Source organism: Sminthopsis crassicaudata, chromosome 4 (assembly GCF_048593235.1).
Source record: "Sminthopsis crassicaudata isolate SCR6 chromosome 4, ASM4859323v1, whole genome shotgun sequence".
NCBI lineage: Eukaryota > Metazoa > Chordata > Mammalia > Dasyuromorphia > Dasyuridae > Sminthopsis > Sminthopsis crassicaudata.
In genome coordinates this window covers 276535069-276558762 of record NC_133620.1, presented here as the reverse complement: position 1 = coordinate 276558762, position 23694 = coordinate 276535069, and the positions used below count along the sequence as shown (strand labels likewise).

The following is a 23694-nucleotide window of genomic DNA, read 5'->3' as shown; positions in this document are numbered from 1 at the left end:
TCCTAGAAAGGAGCTAGTTAAGGAAGAATCAATTCCTTTGTCTTTCCTCCATCGACTTCCTACTTCCCGTATTAATTTCCTTATGGTTTTGAAACCTAAGGTGGGGCTGGGTGCTCTTCCAGCCCAGCTGTAAATCCTATAGTCATCATCAAATATAAACACTAATTAGTGTAAATGGGATTATCTAGGCACTACGGTTAGAGGGGGTTAGAAACTAGTGAAGAGCCTAAACTTCCTGGCAAATAGGTGAGATTCAAGTTGGTCCTGAGACAAAGTGAGGATTTGTCAGATCAGCAACTCCTTGGATGAAAGTGCTGCTATTTTAAAAAAAAAAAAAAAAAAAGGAGAGTTGAAAGAGGATTTTAGGACAAATCTGCAACTGACGGGGTATTTCAGTTTTCGGGGTTTTATTAACAAGAGCTGTCAAGATGTTTCTTCTGTCTGGCACACACATACTTATGCAGAAATGCACTCCTACACAGACATTCACGTAGGTGGAAAGAGGCCTAGATCTGGAGTCAGAGGCTCCAGGTTGACATTCAAGTTCTGATATAATTAATAATAACTGACATGTACATAATGCATTAAATATTACAAAATGCTTTAATATATCATATCATTTAAACCCCAATAACTCCAAGGGGAAATACTTGGGAGGGACTGTAAGAAAATGAAGTAGTAGGTAGAATTATGTTAGAAGTCTAGAAGACCCAAATTCAAATCTCATCTTTTTCACTGGATAATTTTATACAGAAAGTTTCATTTCAGGATGGTTTATCCTTTTACTTTAAAATATTGGTGTGACTAGAGTCCTCAAATGAAATCTGGCTGCATTTTCAACCATCTTTATTTGTCTTTGATATTTCTAGGTGGTATGCTGCTTTTCAGCCTAATGTCCTTTTCCTCATTATCTTAACTCAGATGCTTAAGTGATTCCAGATACCTGGATTCTTGTCATGGGTAGGGATCCTGTCTTTGCTCTATAGAGTGTATTATTCTCTGGCTTAGTCCTAGTCTTGTCCTTAGTTTTTATCTAAGTCAGTGGTTTTCAAATATTTTGGTCTCTTTAAACTCTTAAAAATCATTCAGGACTCCAAAGAACTTTTGTTTATGTGGATTATATGTATTGATATTTGCTCTATTAGAAATTTAAAGTGATAAAAATTTAAAATATTGATCAATTCATTTTAAAATAAGAAACTTATTACATGTTAAACATAAGGAACATGTTTTTATGAAAAAAAATGTAAATATCTTAACTTACATATTTTGTCAGCATTTGCCATATTTTAATTCACATTTTTTATTTACATATTTTTTGTCACGCTAATGTCTAGCTTAATAGGAAACAGCTGGATTCTCATAAATACTTCAATATTCTGTGTTATGATATGTTATTTTAGGTGAAATATATGAAGAACATCCAACCAATCATAGATATGTAATTGGAAAAGAAAGGATTGTTTTAATAGGCAAATAATTATTATGACCTCTTAGATTCTTTGAAAGGAGTATGAGAACCCCTAAGGGGTGTGGGGAACCACACTTTAAGAACTACTGACCTAAATGCAGCTTTAATCTATTCTTTCTTACCTCTCATACGAACTAAATGTACTTAAATTGAACTTAATCTTGTTCTTACATTTATCTGGACAGTTATTAATTTTATCAATTGCTATCTCAGCCTTATCACAGAGGTGAAAATGGACTAGGTTTAATTCAGTAGTTATTTATAAAGTATCTGTTGCCCTTAGAGCATTGAGCTAGGTGATAGGGGAGATACAAAGTTTATATCTCTGCCTTCATATGTAGAAGGAAGATAATTCACAAACAGCAATAACTATAAAATAACACAATATTGCGAGGTAAATATACATGAGAAAGTTTCGATATAAAGTGCTTCATGGGGATTTGGGAGATTAAGTCATTACACTTCCAGGGAGTCAAGAAAGGTTTATGGAAGTAACATATGAGTTGGACCTCAAAGAATGGAAAGAAATTCAACCAGTGAAGAGGTCCCAAGAATGGAGAACAACATGAACTAAGGCATAGAAGTGGGAGAGTACATTGTATTCTCAGGGAACAGAGAGTTCAGGGAGAAGGCCACTTAGGCTAAAGCATTTTCTTTGTGTATTTACTGTATACTTTCTGCTCAGAGATATATAGAAATGCAATAGATTAGAGCCTATTGAGTGGTTAAGTGACTTGCTCAAGGTCACACAATTAGTAAGTAGAATAGTTAGAAATTAAACCTAGATCCTTTGACCTTCCAGTTCACTTGTGCCAAGCTGCTGTTTTTTTTAACTTTCTTTTTTAAAATATATTTTTATTTCATTAAGTATTTCCCAATTCTATCTAAAAATTTTTAACATTAATCTTTAATGTTAAATTATTAATAACTTTCTATTTTTAAAAATACATGAAAAGATCGTTTTCAACATTTACCTTTGCAAAACCTTGTGTTTCAATTTTTTTTCCCTCCCTTTCTCACCTTCCCCTGTCTAGGAGGATGGGGTTACACATATACAGTTCTTCTAAACATATATGCACATATATTATGTTGCCCAAGCAAAATCAGATCAAAAAGGGAAAAATGAGAAAGAAAAAAAAAAAGCAAGCAAACAATTACAACAACAAAGGTGAAAATATGTTGTGATCCACATTCAGTCTCCATAGTCCTCTCTGGTTGTGGATGGCTCTTTCCATCACAAGTCTATTAGAACTGTCTTGAATCACCTCTATCTCACTTCTTTAAAAAAAAGAAAAGAAAAAAAGATAAATATATTATCTTACAAGTTATTTGTATACTTTGCTATAGTATTATTTAAATAGTATTATCGCAACTGCTTAGAAGTCTAGGATATTATACTAAGGAAATCCCATAAAAAATTTTCAGTCACTTTGATTTCATCTTTAATCTTTTGGAGAGGGTGGACTATCATAAGCGACCGGTAGTGACAGTTTTACTTATTAGAAGGTCTTCAAGCAGAAACTAGGTATCTACTTGACTTATGTTTTGAAATGGGAATTCCTTTCTGGTATGGATTGAATCAGATAATGATCACTGAGGTCCTAGAGTGTATTCGCTCTCCCAGGGGAAAAAAACACATGAAGATGTACTTTTAAGCTTAATTTGTATTGTTAGCATTTCTCCATCACTTTATTTAGTCTAGCTGATCCACAAAACAATAAGTTTTATTAATTACTGATTTAAGTACTTGCTGATTTCTAAAGTGAAATTGCTTACACTAAAAATTTAGTAATCAAAAACTTTGAAATGTTGTTCCCAGTACATCTCTGCTGATAATCTTTTCAACCCTGAGATTCAATGATTCTATAGTATTAAAGGGACTGCTGAAGAAATAAATACTTTTAAAGCAAGTTAGACTTTCTCAAACTAGAGAAAAATTACTATTTGGTCATTAATAATTCAAACACAGACATCAGTTAAGTACTTGCTAATCAGAACAGCACTTATGTATTTCACTTGTTAAGATACAGAAGTTTAGTTTGACCTTTCACATTCTCTTTCCTGTTTTAAAAACCAGTTAAGGGGCATGACATACTATAATTCAAAGAAACATATCCTTGCACAAAGTGCTATATTGAAAGCTAAAGGCTACCCCACAGATTTCTAGTTGATAAAGCTTTTGGGAACAGAAATTTCTTGTGTTGAATTATCTATGAATATCAGTTCTCAAAGTTTTTGCTCATGGTACAATATTATTCTTTGCCATGAAGAAAGAGGTCGCCCTCTTAAAGAACTTGGATTCTTGGACCTCTCCATGGAATCATAACTATAAGTCTCATACAATTATCAGCACACCTAGGAAGTGTATTTTGACACACTGTTTGTGAATGACTAGTGTATATTATTAAAATAATGAAGAATAGAAAGTAAATGCCCTTGATAAATGTGGAAATATGTTTAGAAGAATTGCATACATTTAACCTATACTGGATTATTGCTGTCTAGGAGAGGGAGAAAAATTTGGAACACGAGGTTTTGCAAGGGTAAATATTGAAAACTATATTTGCATATATTTTGAAAATAAAAAAACTATTATCAAAAAAAAAAAAAAAAGAAAAAAGAAAAGTGCCTTTTTGTACTTTGTGATTTGTAAAATCATTTGAAATAGCCAGGCCCAGAAACGCACATCCTTGAAGAAGCAGAATGTTAGTGCTAAAAGAGACTCATTTTTTACAGATGAAGAAACTGAGGCTCAGGAAGAAAAATTTACTTGCTAAAGTGGCCCAGTGGATAGAATGCCAGGCCTAGAATTGGGAAAACCTGACTTCAAATCTAGCCTCGGATCCATGCTGTGTAACATTAGCCAAGTTGCTTGCTTAACCTCTGTTTGCTTCAGTTTCTTCATCTATAAAATGGTGATAGTCATAGCATCTGCCTCCCATGAGGTAGAAGGATCAGTTGCAAGGATCAATTGAGATAATAATTGTAAAGTGCTTATTAGCCAATCCTGGCACATAGAAAGCACTGTATTGTTATTATTGCTAAAGGTCATGCAAGTATTTCTTGAATTGCATACATGTCTTTGACTATTCTTTTTTATGTTGCACCACCCATCTTTTGGAAGCTAAAGGTCTAGATTTATGACTTCATCAGTGTGGTAAACTCATCCTAAGGAGGAAACTCCCTGTAATAGGAGGTGGACATGTCATATCCAAACAGAGTCCTTTTCATTTGGAGGGAAATTTACTAGATTGTAATCTCCATAAGAGCAAAGAATATGTCACAGAAATATTTTGAATCCCTCTTTCCTTTATCCCTACTCTTAACACACAGTAGATATTTAATGTTTTCTAATTGGGTTCTTTTTGGTAGATTGTCAGCTTCTTGAGGTCAGGAACTATTTCTTATGTATCTTTGTGTCCTAAGACCTAGCCCATAAGCCTCTAATCTTTGCTGAATTGAACTATTAAAATGCTATTCTCTAACTCATTTTCTACACTCTTAAAACTACCACTGCTTTGGACATTACTCACATCATCCTCATTTCACCCTTATTTTCAGCAGAGCTTAATTTCATGGCACATTGGTTCCCAAGTTTGTATCTTATTTCTCCTTGATTACCTTTTAGGTTGACTGCTTCCAGTGACAGATAGGAAGTCACCCTCATCTCTGACAAATCATTTATTTGGAATAGTATTGTCAACCAGACAGAACCAGCTTCTAAACTGTGGCTGGCTGGAACCAAATAGAGTAGGGTAGAGACAGGAGAGTCAGGAAGAAGTTTAATTTCAAAGTAAGGAAAGTGACTTACAAGCAAGGACATAGGTACTGGAGCTCTGCCCCTAGTGGGGGGGAGGGGAAGGGGGGACCTGAAGCAGTGTGGTGAAATCTTAATACACCTATGATTTCGAAGTCAGTTGTAGCCCTAACAATGAGGGATAACAGCAACAATATGACAAGTTTGATTCCTAGCAGGGCTTTGTGACCAGAACATGGATGCAGCAGGTACTTGTCTGAATTCAAAGAATACCTGATGATGATCAAACTATATAATACTTGTATGATTTTGCCAGAGATAAGATCATCTAGAGGGGGTGAGTGCAAAGAATTGTTATGCCAAGCTTTAGGGAACAGTTTGTTTGCTGGACCTTAGCTCTGAAAAACAGGATCTCTCCCAATATTGACATTTTCTCCTTTGGACCAAAGGGAGGGAAAACAAACAAACAAACAAACAAAAAAAACAAACAAAAAAACCCCCTCAAAACAAAACCCTCTACTCTTCTGGCCAATAAAGGAGAGACAAGTATAAGCTAAGATATTATGAGGGGCCAATTGGGCCAGGATGAACATTTTTATCCCAAGGAAGTTGGTTCCTTGAGAGGACTTATTGGGAAAGTGTGTCTCAGGTATCATTTCTAACCATTGTTTGCTTGCAAGCAAAAAGGGAGGTGGCAAAAATGTAGAGGGAGAAAATTACAACAAATGCTTTAATCAGGATCTTAGTGGTTGGGCACATAATAAAAGGGAAGAATGGGGGAAAAAAAAAAAACCACACTAGGACATTATACTCAGCTTTCATCTGGAATCTTGAGACGGCTGTCTTATTTGGATGTCAGCTAAACCTTGAGGTCTGCAGAAGTTTCTACCATCCACTCAGGAGCAGGGGCTTTCTTCAGATGATCCAGGAGTTCACACTCACAAGTTTGACAGCTGTGGGAGTACTCAGAAGGACCTGGTAGGAGCATCCTTGCATCAATCTTTGAATCTTGAGTTTATGGTCAGGAAAAAACAGATTAAACAACAAACAGAAATCATCCAGTTTCCTAGCCACATAGGGCTAGTTCCAAACAATGCAGTAAAGTTATTATTACAATTTCCATAATTGCAGAATTACCTTAAGTAATACATATCTAACTACTTAGAGGATTCACAATGACTAATTTTGAGAAGGGAGATATATATGTCGTGGAGGTAACTGAGAACTTATAAACACCTTGAAGCAAAAGACCAAAGTAATACAATAGTTATTCCCAATATTAGTTAATATCAAGGCTCTTTGTATCCTAGTAACCAATTCTCAATATCCACTTTTATCAGTATAATTTGAATTCCAGATGTCTCATGTAGCTATCTGCTCTTTAGGTATCCTTTCTTAGATAATAGGCTTATTCTCAGGACAACTCTGAGGACAAAAATCTCTAATTCTATGGTTCCAAATCTAGAGGTTTTTAGATAATTCTGAAACTTCAGAAAATTTCATTTTACATACCATTTGCTGTTTCCATCCTTACCTAAATGCTGTACCTGATATAAGAATTAAAAAAAAAAATTCACAAGGGTTCAAATGCAAAATGAACTCTTCTATCCTTTAAGACCATCAGATAAATAATTTAAAAATGAGAAAATAATGACTTTCTTTACCATTATCAATGCAATTTATATTTAAAAGCTTAATCTAATTTTGAGAACTTGTTACTAAAACATACCCAAAGCCTGAACTTCCATGATAGTTAACTTTTAGAAACTAATTGTATACATCTGTACATATTCTTATAGAAAGCAGTCTAATCCTGTTGCCTTTCTCAAAATTATTTTGTTTAATTAGAAAACTGTGACATTACATCTTTGTCTTATTACTTTGTTTAATCATTTCCTCCTTAGGATATTATTCCCTAAATTATAATTTGACCACAGATATAGGTTAAAATTATAAGGTGTTCATACTTGCATGTTATTATAATAATGTAACCACGTTATAGTGTCACTCTATTATTTAATATATTTAGCATTGTACTTAAAACTTGATTACAGAAATTTTCTATAAAAGGAACAAGAGGGACATATGTGATATATCCTAATAAGCTGTCTGGTTTCAGGCTTGAGTCATATCTGGCAGCCACTCATGTAATCACAATATAACAAAAGCAAGGGTCAGGTTAAACTAGGTGGAGAAATTTCCTTTTCATCTAGGAAATAGCACAATGTGGAAATAGAATCAGAAAGATTCTACGTAGGCCAATTGGTCATCCCCAAAACTTTCCCCAGACACAGATATCCATCTTTAGCAGTTTCTACACTGTAGCACATATTTTCTACTATTGACTTCATGACAATTCAGACAATTATTCCAGTAATCCAAATTCAAAACAATACTAAACTACAGTCCCAGGAATTTTTACCTTAAATAACAAAATTTCACTAATCACAACTTAAGGAAACATCAAGAAAGATATCCAAGCTCTAAGTTGTGATTAGTGAAATTTCGCTATTTAAGGTAAAAATTTTAAAAAGCCCTAACATTTCATTTTTCCTTAACTATGTTCTAGGGCTTCAGACATATAGCAAATACCTAATCGTTAACTTCTTAATATGTTGAAACTACATTATTTTATAATAGCCAAGAATTTCAAATGAAAATTTACTATTATGTGTTATCTGCTTTATAACTAAATATACCTCATTAAATATTGAACAATTTTCAAATACCTATTTTTATCTCATTCTTTTTGAAGCCCAATTCATGTGCAACAGCATCCATATTTTTTTCTTTATCTCTGTTTTTTAAAAATTATAGTTTTTTATTTACAAGATAATATGCATAGGTAATTTTTCAGCATTGACAATTGCAAAATCTTTTATTCCAACTTTTCCCCTCCTTCCCCCAACTCCTTTCCCCCAGATGGCAGGTTGACCAATATATGTTAAATATGTTAAAATATAAGTTAAATACAATATATGTATATGTGTCCAAACAGTTATTTTGCTGTACAAAATGAATCAGACTTTGAAACAGTGTACAATTAACCTATGAAGGAAATAAAAAATGCAGGCAGACAAAGAGGGATTGGAAATTCTATGTAGTGGTTCATAGTCATCTCCTAGAGTTCTTTCCCTGGGTGTAGCTGGTTCAGTTCATTACAAATAGCATCCATATTAAAAAATTGCTTTTTTCTAACAACCTTTCTGTTATAATGATCTCTCAAATTTCACAATAAGAGAATCTAGAAATGCAGAATCTGCTTTGAAATGAGCAAGATTAACATGGAGAGGGTCTCTGACCTGAGGGCGTCACAAGAGTCTTTTTAGTTTAACCAGGCTTTTCTCTTTTCATAATCAGAAATGTCAAAGATGGCTTAATAAGAAGATGCTGTAAGATGCAATTTTTCCATTTTTTCTCCTTCATTCTGGAATTACTTCCAAACTTCCTTCATTGCCCTATAACAATGAAGCCATTAATTTTACCATTTACTTTTAACTTTTATAGAATTTAATCCTTATTTTTCCTTAAAACAAATTGAATGGAATTTCTCTTTGTATCTCTTGCTGTTGGATTGTGTTGGTAATGTATAAAAATGCTGAGGATTTATGTGGATTTATTTTGTATCCTGCAAGCAACTTTGCTAAAATTCTGGATTATTTCTAATAGCTTTTTAGCAGAGTCTTTGGGGTTCTCTAAGTATACCATCATGTCATCTGCAAAGAGTGATAGTTTGATTTCCTCATTTCCTACTCTTAATTCCTTGAATCTCTTTCTCGGCTATTATTGCCGAGGCTAGCATTTCTAATACTATATTGAATAGTAATGGTGATAGTGGGCAACCTTGTTTCACTCCTGATCTTACAGGGAAAGGTTCTAGTTTATCGCCATTACATATGATGTTTACTGAAGGTTTTAAATATATGCTCATTATTTTAAGGAATAGTCCATTTATTCCTATACTCTCAAGCGTTTTTAGTAGGAATGGATGTTGGATTTTATCAAATGCTTTTTCTGAATCTATTGAGATGATCATGTGGTTTTTATTAATTTGATTATTAATATGGTCAATTATACTAATAGTTTTCCTAATATTAAACCAGCCCTGCATTCCTGGTATAAATCCTACTTGATCATAGTGTATTATCCTGGGGATGATTTTCTGAAGTCTTTTTGCTAATATTTTATTTAAGATTTTAGGATCAATATTCATTAAGGAAATTGGTCTATAGTTTTCTTTCTCAGTTTTCGATCTACCTGGTTTAGGTATCAGTACCATGTCTGTGTCATAAAAGGAATTTGGTAGGACTCCTTCAATCCCTATTTTTTCAAATAGTTTATATAGCATTGGAGTTAGTTGTTCTTTAAATGTTTGGTAGAATTCACATGTAAATCCATCTGGTCCTGGGGATTTTTTCTTAGGGAGTTGGTTAATAGCTTGTTCTATTTCTTTTTCTGAGATGGGACTATTTAGACTACTTACTTCTTCCTCTGTTAATCTGGTATATGAATGTTATGGAATGTTATTGTTCTGTAAGAAATGACCAACTGGAGGAATACAGAGAGGCTTGGAGAGACTTACATCAACTGATGCTGAGTGAAATGAGTAGAACCAGGGGATCATCATACACTTCAACAATGATACTGTATGAGGATGTATTCTGATGGAAGTGGATATCTTCAACACAGAGAAGAGCTAATCCAATTCCAATTGATCAATGATGGACAGAATCAGCTACACCCAGAAAAGGAACACTGGGAAATGAGTGTAAACTGAGAGCATTGGTGTTTTGTTTTGTTTTGTTTTGTTTTGTTTTGTTTTGTTTTGTTTTGTTTTGTTTTGTTTTGTTTTGTTTTGTTTCTCTTCCCAGATTATTTTTACCTTGCGAATACAATCCTTCCTTTGCAACAACAACAACAACAAAATTCGGTTCTGCACATATATATCGTACCTAGGATATACTATAAGATATTTAATATGTATGGGAATGCCTGCCATCTAGGGGAGGGGGTGGAGGGAAGGAGGGGAAAACCTCTAAACAGAAGGGAGTACAAGGGATAATGTTGTAAAAAAAAAAAAATTACCTATGCATATGTACTGTTAAAGAAAATGTTATAATTATAAAAATTAATTTTAAAAATAGTTAAAATTAATTAATTAATTGATTAATTAATTTAAAAAATTCTACAGAGTGGTACCCCAAAACTTACTAAGCTATTTCAGAAAGAAATAAGTGACTAGGAATTTAGGAGTTCCTCCCTGCAATCTTAAAATGATTAATCTTCAAATTCCTTAATCTTCTAAAATGTTTTTAGTAATTCTACGAATTTTGATCATCTGACTCTTTTTCTTATTAATTTCCAGTGGAAAGCTAAAATGGAATTTAGTCCTGCTTTACTGAGACAATTGCTTCAAGTATAAAAGTTCATTAATTTTTTCCAGTATTGTAAACTCTGGCTATTTATTGCCTTAGAAGTTTTTTTCTGGCTAACTACATTTTAAATCTTTCAGGGTAGCAGAATCTATACAGACATTTTAAAAAGACATACAAAGTGACAGGATGGATATAGACATGATTCTAACAAAGCACACAATTTTAATTTTAATCTTGGCTGGTTTGGCTGAGGCAAACAGTTGCAATTTTATAGAGAGGTATGCAGAGAGGTCAATTAACACAGTTGTGCAGTTAACAAAGAATATCCTTAATATAATGAGCCAAGATAAACCAGGTCACTGGAGGAGCTGTAGAGTTTTCCAAAAAAAAAGAATGGCAAGCTTGATCAAGGCAGGAGCCCAGAGGATTGGAACAGGGACAAGGGCAGAGGACTTATTGGGCAAGGGGAGGGATCAGACTCTGGAGAAATAAATCTCTGGTGATGCCTGGTCCATTCCCACTGGTACTGAAGTGTCCAATGGCTTTGTTCCATGTCCAGTCCCTTTGCTGGTAACAGCTAATGTCAACAAGACAGAGCCAACCTCTAACCTATAGATGGCTATAGTCAAACAGAGCAGTCTAGAGACAGGAAAGTCAGGAAGCAAACTAGAAGTTTAATTTCAAAATAAGGGAAATGGCTTGACAAGCAAGGATATGTGTGCCTAAGGCTGAGGCCCAGCAAGCAAGCTCTTCCCTGATCTAAGAAAACAGGAACCTGTCTAATATCTTGACATTTTTCCTGGCAATAACTAAGCCCTTTCATAGAATATGGCTTCTTATTTATCTCATACTTTCTCTTTCTTTAACTTTAACATTTTTATCCTGAATTACAACTTGTTTAGCGTATATAGTAGCCACTGTTTGGCTCCCATTCCCCAAAGATTGGCATAGGAAAAGATTGTCTGAAGGGGATTTCCCTTGAATGGGCAAGATTGTCTAGTCCTCAACATTTAATGTCTGTCCTTTGCCAAAGCAGGGATAAGCTAGAACTCAAGAAACATAAATTATCTATAACCCTCAAAGAATTTAAATGCAATTGTGAAAGGTGGAATATAGTGATAGTTTATTTTTAAAAATAGCTTTTTATTTTTCAAAATATATGCAGAGATATTTTTCAACATTCACCTTTGTAAAACCTTGTCTTCCATTTTTTTCTCCCTCCTCACCTTGATAGCAAGTAATATAACATAAGTTAAACATGCGCAATTCTCCTAAACATGCTTCAACATTTATCATGTTGCACAAAAAAATCAGATAGAAATGGGAAAAATAAGGGGAAAAAAACAAACAACAAAGGTGAAAATAATATATTTTGATCCACATTCAATCCTCATAGTCCTTTCTCTGAATGCTCTCTCCATCACAAGTCTTTTGGAATTTGCTTTAATCATCTCATTATTGAAAAGAGCCAAGTCCATCACAGTGGATCATGACATAATCTTCTTGTTGCCTTGTACAATGTTATCTTGGTTCTAATCACTTCACTTAGCATCAATTTTTATAAGTCTCTTCAAGCCTTTCTGAAATCAGCTTGCTTGCTGATCATTTCTTGTAGAACAATAATATTCCACTATATTCTTATTAACCATTCCCCAATTGGTGAGCTCCATACACTTTCCAGTTCTTTGCCACTATAAAAAGGGTTGACATATGGATCCTTTTCCCTTTTTTATGATTTCTTTGGAAGACAAACCCAGTAGAGACATACAGATGATAGGTTAAGAATACACAGAAAAAATATTGAGTAATTGAAATATAGAATTTTCAAGTTGGAAAAGTACTCAGCAGCCATCTAGTTCAATTTTTACTAGAATGGAGTCTTCCACTATACTATATCCAACAGATGATTATTAAGCCTATGCTTGAAGACCTCCAAGGAAGAGAAACCATCTCCCAAAGCTCTAATCATTAGGAATTTTCCTTGACTTCAAGTCTATATTTTCCTCTTTGTAAATTTTACCCATTATTCCTGATACTACCCTCTGGGGCCAAAGAGAATTAAGTCTTAATTCCTCCTCTACATGACAACCATTTTAAGATTTGAAGACATGCCTGTGATCCCCCAAGGACTTTCCCTCCCCTTCCCCCATAAACTAAACATGCCCAGTTCTTTCAGCTTAACTTTATATGACTTGAACAAAAGGGCTCTTTTCCTTCTCTGGGTGCTGGCCAGTTTATGAGCATCATCCTTGGTACATAGAATTTAACATGGTTCTCTAGATGAGATCAGATCAGGGCAGTGCTTCTCAAGGCAGACCAAAATTGCATTGGGATTTTTGGCTGCCACTTCACTCTGCTGACTCATTGAATTTATAGTTTTGATAAAAAATACCTTGGTCTTTTTTTCAGAAGAATTATTCTCTAACCATGTTTTGCGTGTTTTGTCCTTTTTATTTTTGATGTTTTTTGAGGGGGTTTTTGCTTCCAAGTTTAAGACTTTGCTTTTATCTTTTTGAAATTCACTGATTAATTTCAGTTTAATGCTCCAGTCTATTAACATCTTTTTGGATCCAGCTTCTGTCATGCAGTATGTCATTTGTCCTTCCCAGCCCTATGTCACTTGCATATTTGTTGAGCATTCCATCTATTTTTATTTCCAGGGCATTGATAATAATGTTAAATGCTGTCTTGAAGTTAGAAGACCTGACTTTGTCACTATTTACTAAATTGTGTGATCTTAGTCAAGTCACTTTATTCTTTGAGTCTTATTTTTTTCTTCTATACAGAATGAGGAATTGGACTGGTTGAGCTCTGAGGCTCCTTTTCATCCATCTCTGATCTTAAGTATTTAAGTACTATATATTAGAAATGATCAGAAAGAACCTGGGGGGTTCTAAACATGTGCCTAACCAGTGTTAGAGTGATTGAGTCCACTGGACATTTATCATCATCTCTCCTGATTAGTTATGACATGCCAATTTTTTTTAATAACATTTTATTGACAGTACATAAGCATGAGTAATTTTTTACATTATCCTTCACATTCACTTCTGTTGCAACTTTTCCCTCCCCTCCATCCACCCCCTCCCCTAGATGGCAGGCAGTCTTATACATGTTAAATATGTTATAGTATATCCTAGATACAATATATGTGTGCAGAATTGAAAAGTTCTCTTGTTACACAGGAAGAATTGGATTCAGAAGGTAAAAATAACCTGAGAACAACAACAAAAACGCAAATAGTTCACACTCATTTCCCAGTGTTCTTTCTCTGGGTGTAGCTGATTCTGTCCATCATTGATCAATTGGAACTGAATTAGATCTTCTCTTTGTCAAAGATATCCACTTCCATCAGAACACATCCTCATATAGTTTTGTTATTGAAGTGTATCTCCTAGTTCTGCTCATTTCACTCAGCATCAGTTCATGTCTTTTCAAGCCTCTCTGTATTCATCCTGCTGGTCATTTCTTTTTTGGGGGGGAGGTTTCTACTAATTTTTTTTATTTTGTTTTTTATTAATTTTTATAATTATAACATTTTCTTTGACAGTACATATGCATAGGTAATTTTTTTTTTTAACAACATTATCCCTTGTACTCCCTTCTGTTTAGAGTTTTTCCCCTCCTTTCCTCCACCCCCTCCCCTAGATGGCAGGCATTCCCATACATATTAAATATCTTATAGTATATCCTAGGTACGATATATATGTGCAGAACCGAAATTTTTTGTTGTTGTTGCAAAGGAAGGATTGTATTCGCAAGGTAAAAATAATCTGGGAAGAGAAACAAAACAAAACAAAACAAAACAAAAACAATGCTCACAGTTTACACTCATTTCCCAATGTTCCTTTTCTGGATGTAGCTGATTCTGTCCATCATTGATCAATTGGAATTGGATTAGCTCTTCTCTATGTTGAAGATATCCACTTCTATCAGAATACATCCTCATACAGTATCATTGTTGAAGTGTATAATGATCCCCTACTTCTGCTCTTTTCACTCAGCATCAGTTGATGTAAGTCTCTCCAAGCCTCTCTGTATTCCTCCAGTTGGTCATTTCTTACAGAACAATAATATAATAGTCCATAACATTCATATACCCATTCTCCAATTCATGGGCATCCATTCATTTTCCAGTTTCTTGGCTCAATTTTTTCTTTTCTCATTTGATCCAACTGATAGGAACAACCTGGGAAGAGAGAAACTGTTCAAGTTGACATAAAGTAATCCACTCTCAAACCTTATCATGAGTGAGTGGCTTCTGAAGCAGAATTGGAGAGGAGTTTTGAGGTTTTGGAATATTTGTGTCTGTTCAGAGGTTAAATTTATTTTTTCACAGTTAAAATTATCAGATAGCTACTTAAAAGTCCAAAAAGTAGTCTTAGAAATATTTTGAGAAGGAAGTGGGAGGGAAGGCAAAAAAGAGATTGGGATCTTCAATGTGGATTTTCCTCTTGTATTGTACCCAAAGAAGTAATGTTTTCCACCCCCAGCTATTATCTTCTTCGGTTTTGAATCCTAAAGTAGTGCTCCTGGCTCCTAAGCAGCCTTTTTACTGTTCCTCCCAAACAATACTGTCTCTGTATTTGACCCATGCCTATAATGTACTCCCTTTTCACTTTTGCTTGGAAGAACTCTTGGTTTCTTTCCAATGTTACTCAAGTACCACTTTCCACAGGCAGCCTTTCCTGATTCGCTCATCTGCTAGTGCTTCCTCCGCTCCCAAAAAATTACTTTGTATTTATTTTGTAGAAATCTTGTATATATTTATACATGTACATTTTGTTTCTCTAAGAGAATGTAAGTTTCTTAATGGTAGAGACTGTTTCATTTTTATCTTTGCATCCCTGGGATGTAGCACAGTACAGCATAAGGTCTTAAATGTTTGTTGATTGAATAAATGGGAAGGAATCTAGGAGGTCATTAGGGATAAGATCAAATTATTAAATTTGGATTGGAAGAGTTAGTCATGTGTGTTTGAGAGAGACAGAGAGAGGGAGGAGGAAGGGAGGAAAGTGAGTGAGAAAGAGAGAGAGAGAGAGGGGAAGGGAGAGATGAGAATAGGGGAATTGGGGAATTGATCTCTAACCAACCCAACCCAGAATGTAAGCCCAAAAAGTTAATATGTCAAACTTAAGTATGAAAACTGTGCATTTGTCTTACATCCCTTTGGAGTTTGAATTGAAAAGGGTAACTGTCATGAAAAAGGTAGCAGCTGGTCAAGGATTGGACATGATCCTGTCACTTTTTAAAAAGTAGCTGGGGGGGGAAAAAAGAAAGCAAAAGAAACTAGCTTGGAAGCAGAAATTCAAGCAATAGCTAAGTCTCTGGTAGGGAATCTTTCACTTTCTATGGCCAAAAAGGGGATTCCTTTTTCTTTCTTCCCCTACCACACCATCAGCTGGAGTACTTTGCAGGAATTATTTCTCCATTAGGAGGAACTGCATTCAGCAGGAGAGTCTAAAATATAGTTGAATTCATCCAATAGTCAGTAAACATTTATTAAGCATCTATCTATATCAGACCCTGTGTTAAACTCTGGAGATACAAATCCAGAAAGAAAAGAACAGTCCCTAGCCTCAAAGAGCTTACAATCTAATTGGGGAAGACAAGCAGAAAGGAACAGGGACAAAGACAAGAAATATGCAAAGCAGTATGCAGCTTCAAGAAGCAAGATCTCTGGGGAAAAGAAGCAAGTTGATTATGGATTCAAGAAATAATTAGCTCTGGCATTTGAGAGTCAAACTTTAGAAAGGAGCAGACCTTTTTTTTAATTATTTTTTTAAAATTTTATAATTATAATTTTTTTGACAGTATATATGCATGAGTAATTTTTTTTATAACATTATCCCTTGTATTAATTTTTCCAATTTTTCCCCTCCCTCCCTCTACTCCCTCCCCTAGATGACAGGCAATCCCATACATTTTACATTTTACATGTGTTACAGTATAACATAGATACAATATATGTGTGTATTTCCAATTTCCTTGTTGCACGTTAAGTATTAGATTCTGAAGGTATAAGTAACCTGGGTAGATAGACAGTAGTGCTAACAATTTACATTCACTTCCCAGTATTCCTTCTCTGGGTGTAGTTGTTTCTGTCCATCATTGACCAACTGGAAGTGAGTTGGATCTTCTTTATGTTGAAAATAACCACTTCCATCAGAATACATCTTCATACAGTATTGTTGTTGAAGTGTATAATGATCTCCTAGTTCTGCTCATTTCACTCAGCATCAGTTGATGTAAGTCTCTCCAAACCTCTCTGTATTTGTCCTGCTGGTCATTTCTTACAGAGCAATAATATTCCATAACTTTCATTTACCATAATTTATCCAACCATTCTCCAATTGATGGACATCCATTCATTTTCCAGTTTCTAGCCACTATGAAAAGAGCTGCCACAAATATTTTGGCACATACAAGTCCCTTTCCCCTCTTTAGTATTTCTTTGGGATATAAACCCAATAGCAGCAATGATGGATCAAAGGGTATGCACAGTTTGATAACTTTTTGGGCATAGTTCCAAATTGCTCTCCAGAATGGCCAGATTGTTTCACAGCTCCACCAACAATGTATTAGTGTCCCAGTTTTCCCACATCCCCTCCAACATTCATCATTATTTGTTCCTGTCATCTTAGCCAATCTGACAAGTGTGTAGTGGTATCTCAGAGTTGTCTTAATTTGCATTTCTCTGATCAGTAGTGATTTGGAACACTGAAAGGAGCAGACTTAGGGAGCCCAGTTGAGTCTGCCCAAGAGAGACACTTAGCATATTGGGGAACAGAAAGAGGACTATATAAGAAGATGAAAATCCTCAGAATCCTTCAGTACTCAAAGACATGAGTAGCTTGGCTTTACCATGTTCCTTACATATGTGCTACTATTAGCATACTCAAAGTTTATATTCATTCTTCTTATGAATGTTATGTGTTATTTGTAAGAGAGAGTGCCACAGATTAGCTAAAGTTTTGTAAAGCTACTTTTCCTATTGGAACATCTTAGTATTTGCTTTAACTTTGATTTAATTGTATGTAATGGCTGACTATTCAAGGTAAGATCACTAGTTGGACAATTCAACAGCAAGAGATACAAAGAGAAATTCCATTCAGAATAACTGTCAATAATATAAAATATTTGGGAATATTTCTACCAAAGGAAAGTCAGGAATTAAATGAACAAAATTACAAAACACTTTCCACAAAAATAAAGTCAGATTTAAATAATTGGAAAAATATTAAGTGCTCTTGGATAGGCCAAGTGAATATAATAAAGATGAGAATACTCCCTAAACTAATCTATTTATTTAGTGCTATACCAATTAGACTCCCAAGAAACTATTTTAATGACCTAGAAAAAATAACAAAATTCATATGGAAGAACAAAAGATCGAAAATTTCAAGGGAATTAAAGAAAAAAAAAAAATCAAATGAAAGAGGCCTAGCTGTACCTGATCTAAAACTATATTATAAAGCAGCAGTCACCAAAACCATTTGGTATTGACTAAGAAATAGACTAGTTGATCAGTGGAATAGGTTAAGTTCACATAACAAGATAATAAATAAATTTAGCAATCTAGTGTTTGACAAACCCAAAGATCCCAACTTTTGGGATAAGAATTCATTATTTGACAAAAACTGCTGGGAAAACTGGAAATTAGTATAGCAGAAGCTAGGCATGGACCCACACTTAACACCACATACTAAGATAAAATGGGTCCATGATTTAGACATAAAGAATGAGATCATAAAAAAATTAGAGGAGAATAATTTATCTCTCAGACTTGTGGAGGAGGAAGGAATTTGTGACCAAAGGAGAACTAGAGATCATTATTGATCACAAAATAGAAAATTTTGATTACACCAAATTAAAAAGTTTCTGCACAAACAAAACTAATGCAAACAAGATTAGAAGGGAAGCAACAAATTGGGAAAACATTTTTACAGTTAAAGGTTCTGATAAAGGCCTCATCTCCAAAATATACAGAGAATTGATTTTAATTTATAAGAAATCAAGCCATTCTCCAATTGATAAATGGTCAAAGGATATGAACAATTTTCAGATGATGAAATTGAAACTATTTCCACTCATATGAAAGTGTTCCAAATCACTATTGATCAGAGAAATGCAAATTAAGACAACTCTGAGATATCACTACACACCTGTCAGATTGGCTAAAATGACAGGAACAAATAACGATGAATGTTGGAGGAGATATGGGAAAACTGGAACACTGATACATTGTTGGTGGAGTTGTGAAAGAATCCAGCCATTCTGGAGAGTGATTTGGAACTATGCCCAAAAAGTTATCAAACTGTGCATACCCTTTGATACAGCAGTGTTACTACTGGGCTTATATCCCAAGGAAATACTAAAGAAGGGAAAGGGACCTGTGTGTGCCAAAATGTTTGTGGCAGCCCTTTTCATAGTGGCTAGAAACTGGAAAATGAATGGATGTCCATCAATTGGAGAATGGTTGGATAAATTATGGTATATGAATGTTATGGAATATTATTGTTCTGTAAGAAATGACCAATTGGAGGAATACAGAGAGGCTTGGAGAGACTTACATCAACTGATGCTGAGTGAAATGAGCAGAACTAGGAGATCATTATACACTTCAACAACAATACTGTATGAGGATGTATTCTGATGGAAATGGATATCTTCAACATAGAGAAGATCTAATCCAGTTCCAATTGATCATGTTGGACAGAATCAGCTACACCCAGAGAAGGAGCACTGGGAAATCAGTGTAAACTGTTTGCATTTTTTGTTTTTCTTCCCAGGTTATTTTTACCTTCCGAATCCAATTCTTCCTTTGCAACAACAACAACAAAATTTGGTTCTGCACGCATATATTGTATCTAGGATATGGTATAACATATTTAATATGTATGGGAATGCCTACCATCTAGGGGAGAGGGTGGAGGGAAGGAGGGGAAAATTTGGAATAGAAGGGAGTACAAAGGATAATGTTGTAAAAAATTACCTATGCATATGTACTGTCAAAAAATGTTATAATTATAAAATTAATTTTAAAAAAATCACTAGTCGGGGCTTGTGAGCCATAGTTTTGGATTATAAATTCGCCAACTAACCTTTGAATTTGGTTCTATGGTGGTTGTCCTTTGTTCTGAAGGACCAAAATGATATCAATATGTAAGAGTCAAGTTACAGTGTGTCTGATCAGACCAATGCAAGCTTGGAATGCTCTGTCACAGGTTAGACACACATAGTCCCTGTGAATATTTGGGACAGACTCTCTGACTTTGCACATCTCATATTTCTTCTGAGCTAATTCAATTCTGCTTTGCTAATAGAGCACAGCACCTTCTCTTATGAGGGCACACCATTGCTAGGTGATCTTATGCCAGGGTCTTGAATGTCATACAATCAGTTCTAAAGTTTTTATGAGAATAATGACACCTACTTTGGAGCCAGCCCATAAACCTTTGAATGCTAAATTGAGAGGTAGGCCAGATGGCATGCTATATCAAATGAGATAATATAGCAAGTACTAAGTTAGTGTTGATTTGTTGTAGTTTTATGTTCCAGATATCTGGGAAATTTCCCCAAATATCCAAAGTTTGGAAATCTTTATAAAATGCATTTTTTAAATTATAGTTTTTATTTACCAGATATATGCATGGGTAATTTTATAGCATTGACAATTGCCAAACCTTTTGTTCCAATTTTTCCCCTCCTTCCCCCCACCCCCAGAGGGAAGGTTGACCAATACATGTTAAATATGTTAAAGTATAAATTAAATACAATATATGTATACATGTCCAGACAGTTGTTTTGCTGTACAAAAGAATCGGACTTTGAAATAGTGTACAATTAGCCTGTGAAGGAAATCAAAAATGCAGGCGGACTAAAATAGAGGGATTGGGAATTCTTTGTAGTGGTTTATAGTCATCTCCCAGAGTTCTTTCACTGGGTGTAGCTGGTTCAGTTCATTACTGTTTTATTGGAATTGATTTGGTTCATCTCATTGTTGAAGATGGCCATATCCATCAGAATTGATCATCATATAGTATTGTTGTTGAAGTATATAATGATCTCTTGGCCCTGCTCATTTCACTCAGCATCAGTTCCTGTAAGTCTCTCCAGGACTTTCTGAAATCATCCTGTTGGTCATTTTTTACAGAATAATAATATTTCATAATATTCATATACCACAATTTATTCAGCCATTCTCCAATTGATGGGCATCCACTTTGTTTCCAGTTTCTGGCTACTACAAAGAGGACTGCCACAAACATTCTTGCTCATACAGGTCCCTTTCCCTTCTTTAAGATCTCTTTGGGATATAAGCCCAGTAGTAGCACTGCTGGGTCAAAGGGTAGGCACAGTTTGATAACTTTTAGAGCATAGTTCCAAATTGCTCTCCAGAATGGTTGGATGTATTCACAATTTCACCAACAATGTATCAGTGTCCCAGTTTTCCCATATCCCCTCCAACATTCTGCATTATCTTTCCCTGTCATTCTAGCCAATCTGACAGATTAAGTAGTGGTATCTCAGAGTTGTCTTAATTTTCATTTCTCTGATTAATAATGACTTGGAGCATCTTTTCATATGGCTAGAAATAGTTTCAATTTCTTCATCTGCTAATTGTCTATTCATATCCTTTGACCATTTATCAATTGGAGAATGGCTTGATTTCTTATAGAGTCAATTCTCTATATATTTTGGAAATGAGGCTTTTATTGGAACCTTTGAATGTAAAAATGTTTTCCCAATTTATTGTTTCTTTTCTAATCTTATCTGCATTAATTTTGTTTGCACAAAAACTTTTCAATTTGATATAATCAAAGTTTTCTATTTTGTGATCAATAATGATCCCTATTTCTTTGGACATAAATTCATTCCTCTTCCATAGGTCTGAGAGGTAAACTATCTTATGTTCCTCTAATTTATTTATAATCTCATTTTTTATGCCTAGATCATGAACCTATAAAATGCATTTCTTCTTTCCATGCTTTTTAAAATAGAATAATAGGTAAAATGTATTTTTTTTTTTTAATGATTTAGGGTTATCTTTGTCAGCGTTCAGTATTGTCATGTGCTTTTATGTGAAATCCACCCTAAAATCATACTTTTCATTCTAACCATCTTCCAACACAGATATAGCCCATTTCCCATCTCTTCTTCTGGGGCTAAAATCAGCTTAATACTACTGGCAAGGGCATACTTACTGTTCAACTGCCCTCTGAATCAATCTAACCATTTCAGGACCAAAAACTCCACCATTCATTAAAATGTGTTTTACATATATATCTCTAATACTTGGTACAGAGTAAACAGCACCAACATATAGTAAGGGCTTATTTTTTTTTCATTCATTCAGTGCTTCATTATTGAAAGACTATTTGCCCCAACTCTATATGGCTCTAGAAGGATCTAGTTTTTGCTAAAGTCTACCTCGAGTAGTTTTTCTGTCTCATCCCTTGCTGTCATCTATTACTCTTTGCTGTTTTCAGGTCAACTAGCCAATGATAATAATGCCTCTCCTTTGTTCTCATTTACTAATTGTAATCTACTGTATCCTTGGCTAAAGTCAATCAACAAGCATTTATTAAGCCTGCAGTGTACAAGGCCGTGGAGATAATACAAAGACAAAAGTGATAGTTCCAGTCTTCAAGATGTTTTCATTCTTCTAGGAGGATTAATATGTTCCACAGTTGTATATAAGCCATGTAGAAAATAATACACTAACTTGGGAGAGGGAGCACTAATAATTGGGGGAATCAGGAGAGACTTCTTGTAGAAGGTGGCATTTGAATTGAGCCATGAATGTAGCTAGAAGTTTGAAAATCCAAAAGTAAAGAGACAGAAGATTCCAGGAATGGAACTTAGCTTCAACCAAACATAGAGAGGTTTTATCTTTGGGGAACAATAAGTGGCCCCAATTTAGCTGGAGCTTGGAGGATATGAAGAAAAGAAAGGTGAACTCAACCTTGAGAGACAGATTGGGGTCAGATTGTGAAGGGCTTTAAATTCCAGAGGAACTTGTATTTTGTCCTAAAGATAGAGGAGCCACTGAAGTTTTTTCCAGCAGAGGAGTGACATGATTTTAACAATTTTTCTTTGGCAGTTTTGAAGAAGGGAGAGACTGAATGGAAGAAGACCAATAAGGAGTCGCTGGCAATCATCCAGACAAGAGGTGATGAGGGCCTGGATAAGGGTGGTTGTAGGATGAATGGAATGAAGGCGCTGGATGCTAGAGCAGAAGAAATCAAACTCACTAAGACTTGGCAGCTAATCAGTTGTGTAATATGAGTGAGAGTTAGGTACTGAGAATAGCTCCTGAGTTTTGAAACTATAATGTGCTAGAGCATGGAGGCAATCTTAGCTTTTGATACAGTGAGGAAATAAGCTTTTCAGCTAGGTGGTATTGGGCCGACAGTTCAGAAGACAAGTTCAAATCTAACCTCAAACGCTGACCAGTTGTGTGATCCTGGGCAAGTCACTTAACTTTTTTCAGTTTCCTTATCTGTAAAATGGGAATGGTAATAATACTTGCTTTGAAGCATTCTTGTGAGGATTAAATGAGATAATTGTAAAGAACTTAATATAGTGTCTGGCATATAATAGATAATATATAAATATTAACTATTATTATTATTGTGCATTTAGGTAGCATAATAGATGAAGTGCCAGACCTGGAATCAGGAGGACCTGAGTTCAAATCCAGTCTCAGACATTAGCTGGGTGACCCTGGGCATGCCATTTTACCCTGTTTGCTTCGATTTACTTATCTATGAGCTGGAGCAGGAATTGGCAAATCACTCCAGTATTTTTGCCAAGAAAATCCCAAATGGGATCAGGAAAAGTGTTATAATTGAATAATAACTCTAAAATCAGTGTTTATATTGTGTGGTTATTCAAAGTTATCAATGATTTCTTAATTACCAGACCCAATGACCTTTTCTCAATTCTTGTCCTTCCTGACCTCTCTGCTGCTTTTGACACTATTAGTCTAGCTTAAAATGTCTTCCAAATATCTCTATTAAAGGACATCAACATCCTTCTAGTCACCCATGTATTAACCCTTATAATAGATTCAGCTTCCTTTCTTG

The 23694-nt window shown here is 34.8% G+C and overlaps 1 protein-coding gene across 5 annotated transcripts in view; it reads left to right on the top strand.

Moving 5' to 3' along the window:
* BICRAL (BICRA like chromatin remodeling complex associated protein) overlaps positions 1-23694 on the top strand; it is a 104298-nt gene that overhangs the window by 3960 nt on the left and 76644 nt on the right. For 2 of the 5 annotated variants that reach the window (XM_074310883.1, XM_074310880.1), the window contains exon 2: positions 22710-22778. The exons of the other annotated variants lie outside the window; for them this stretch is intronic. Coding sequence is in view for 1 of the 2 variants with exons in the window: in XM_074310880.1 (XP_074166981.1) it covers positions 22710-22778 (69 nt within the window). In the remaining variant the exon portion in view is untranslated. The remainder of the gene's footprint in view (positions 1-22709; positions 22779-23694) is intronic. 5 annotated transcript variants of the gene reach the window in all.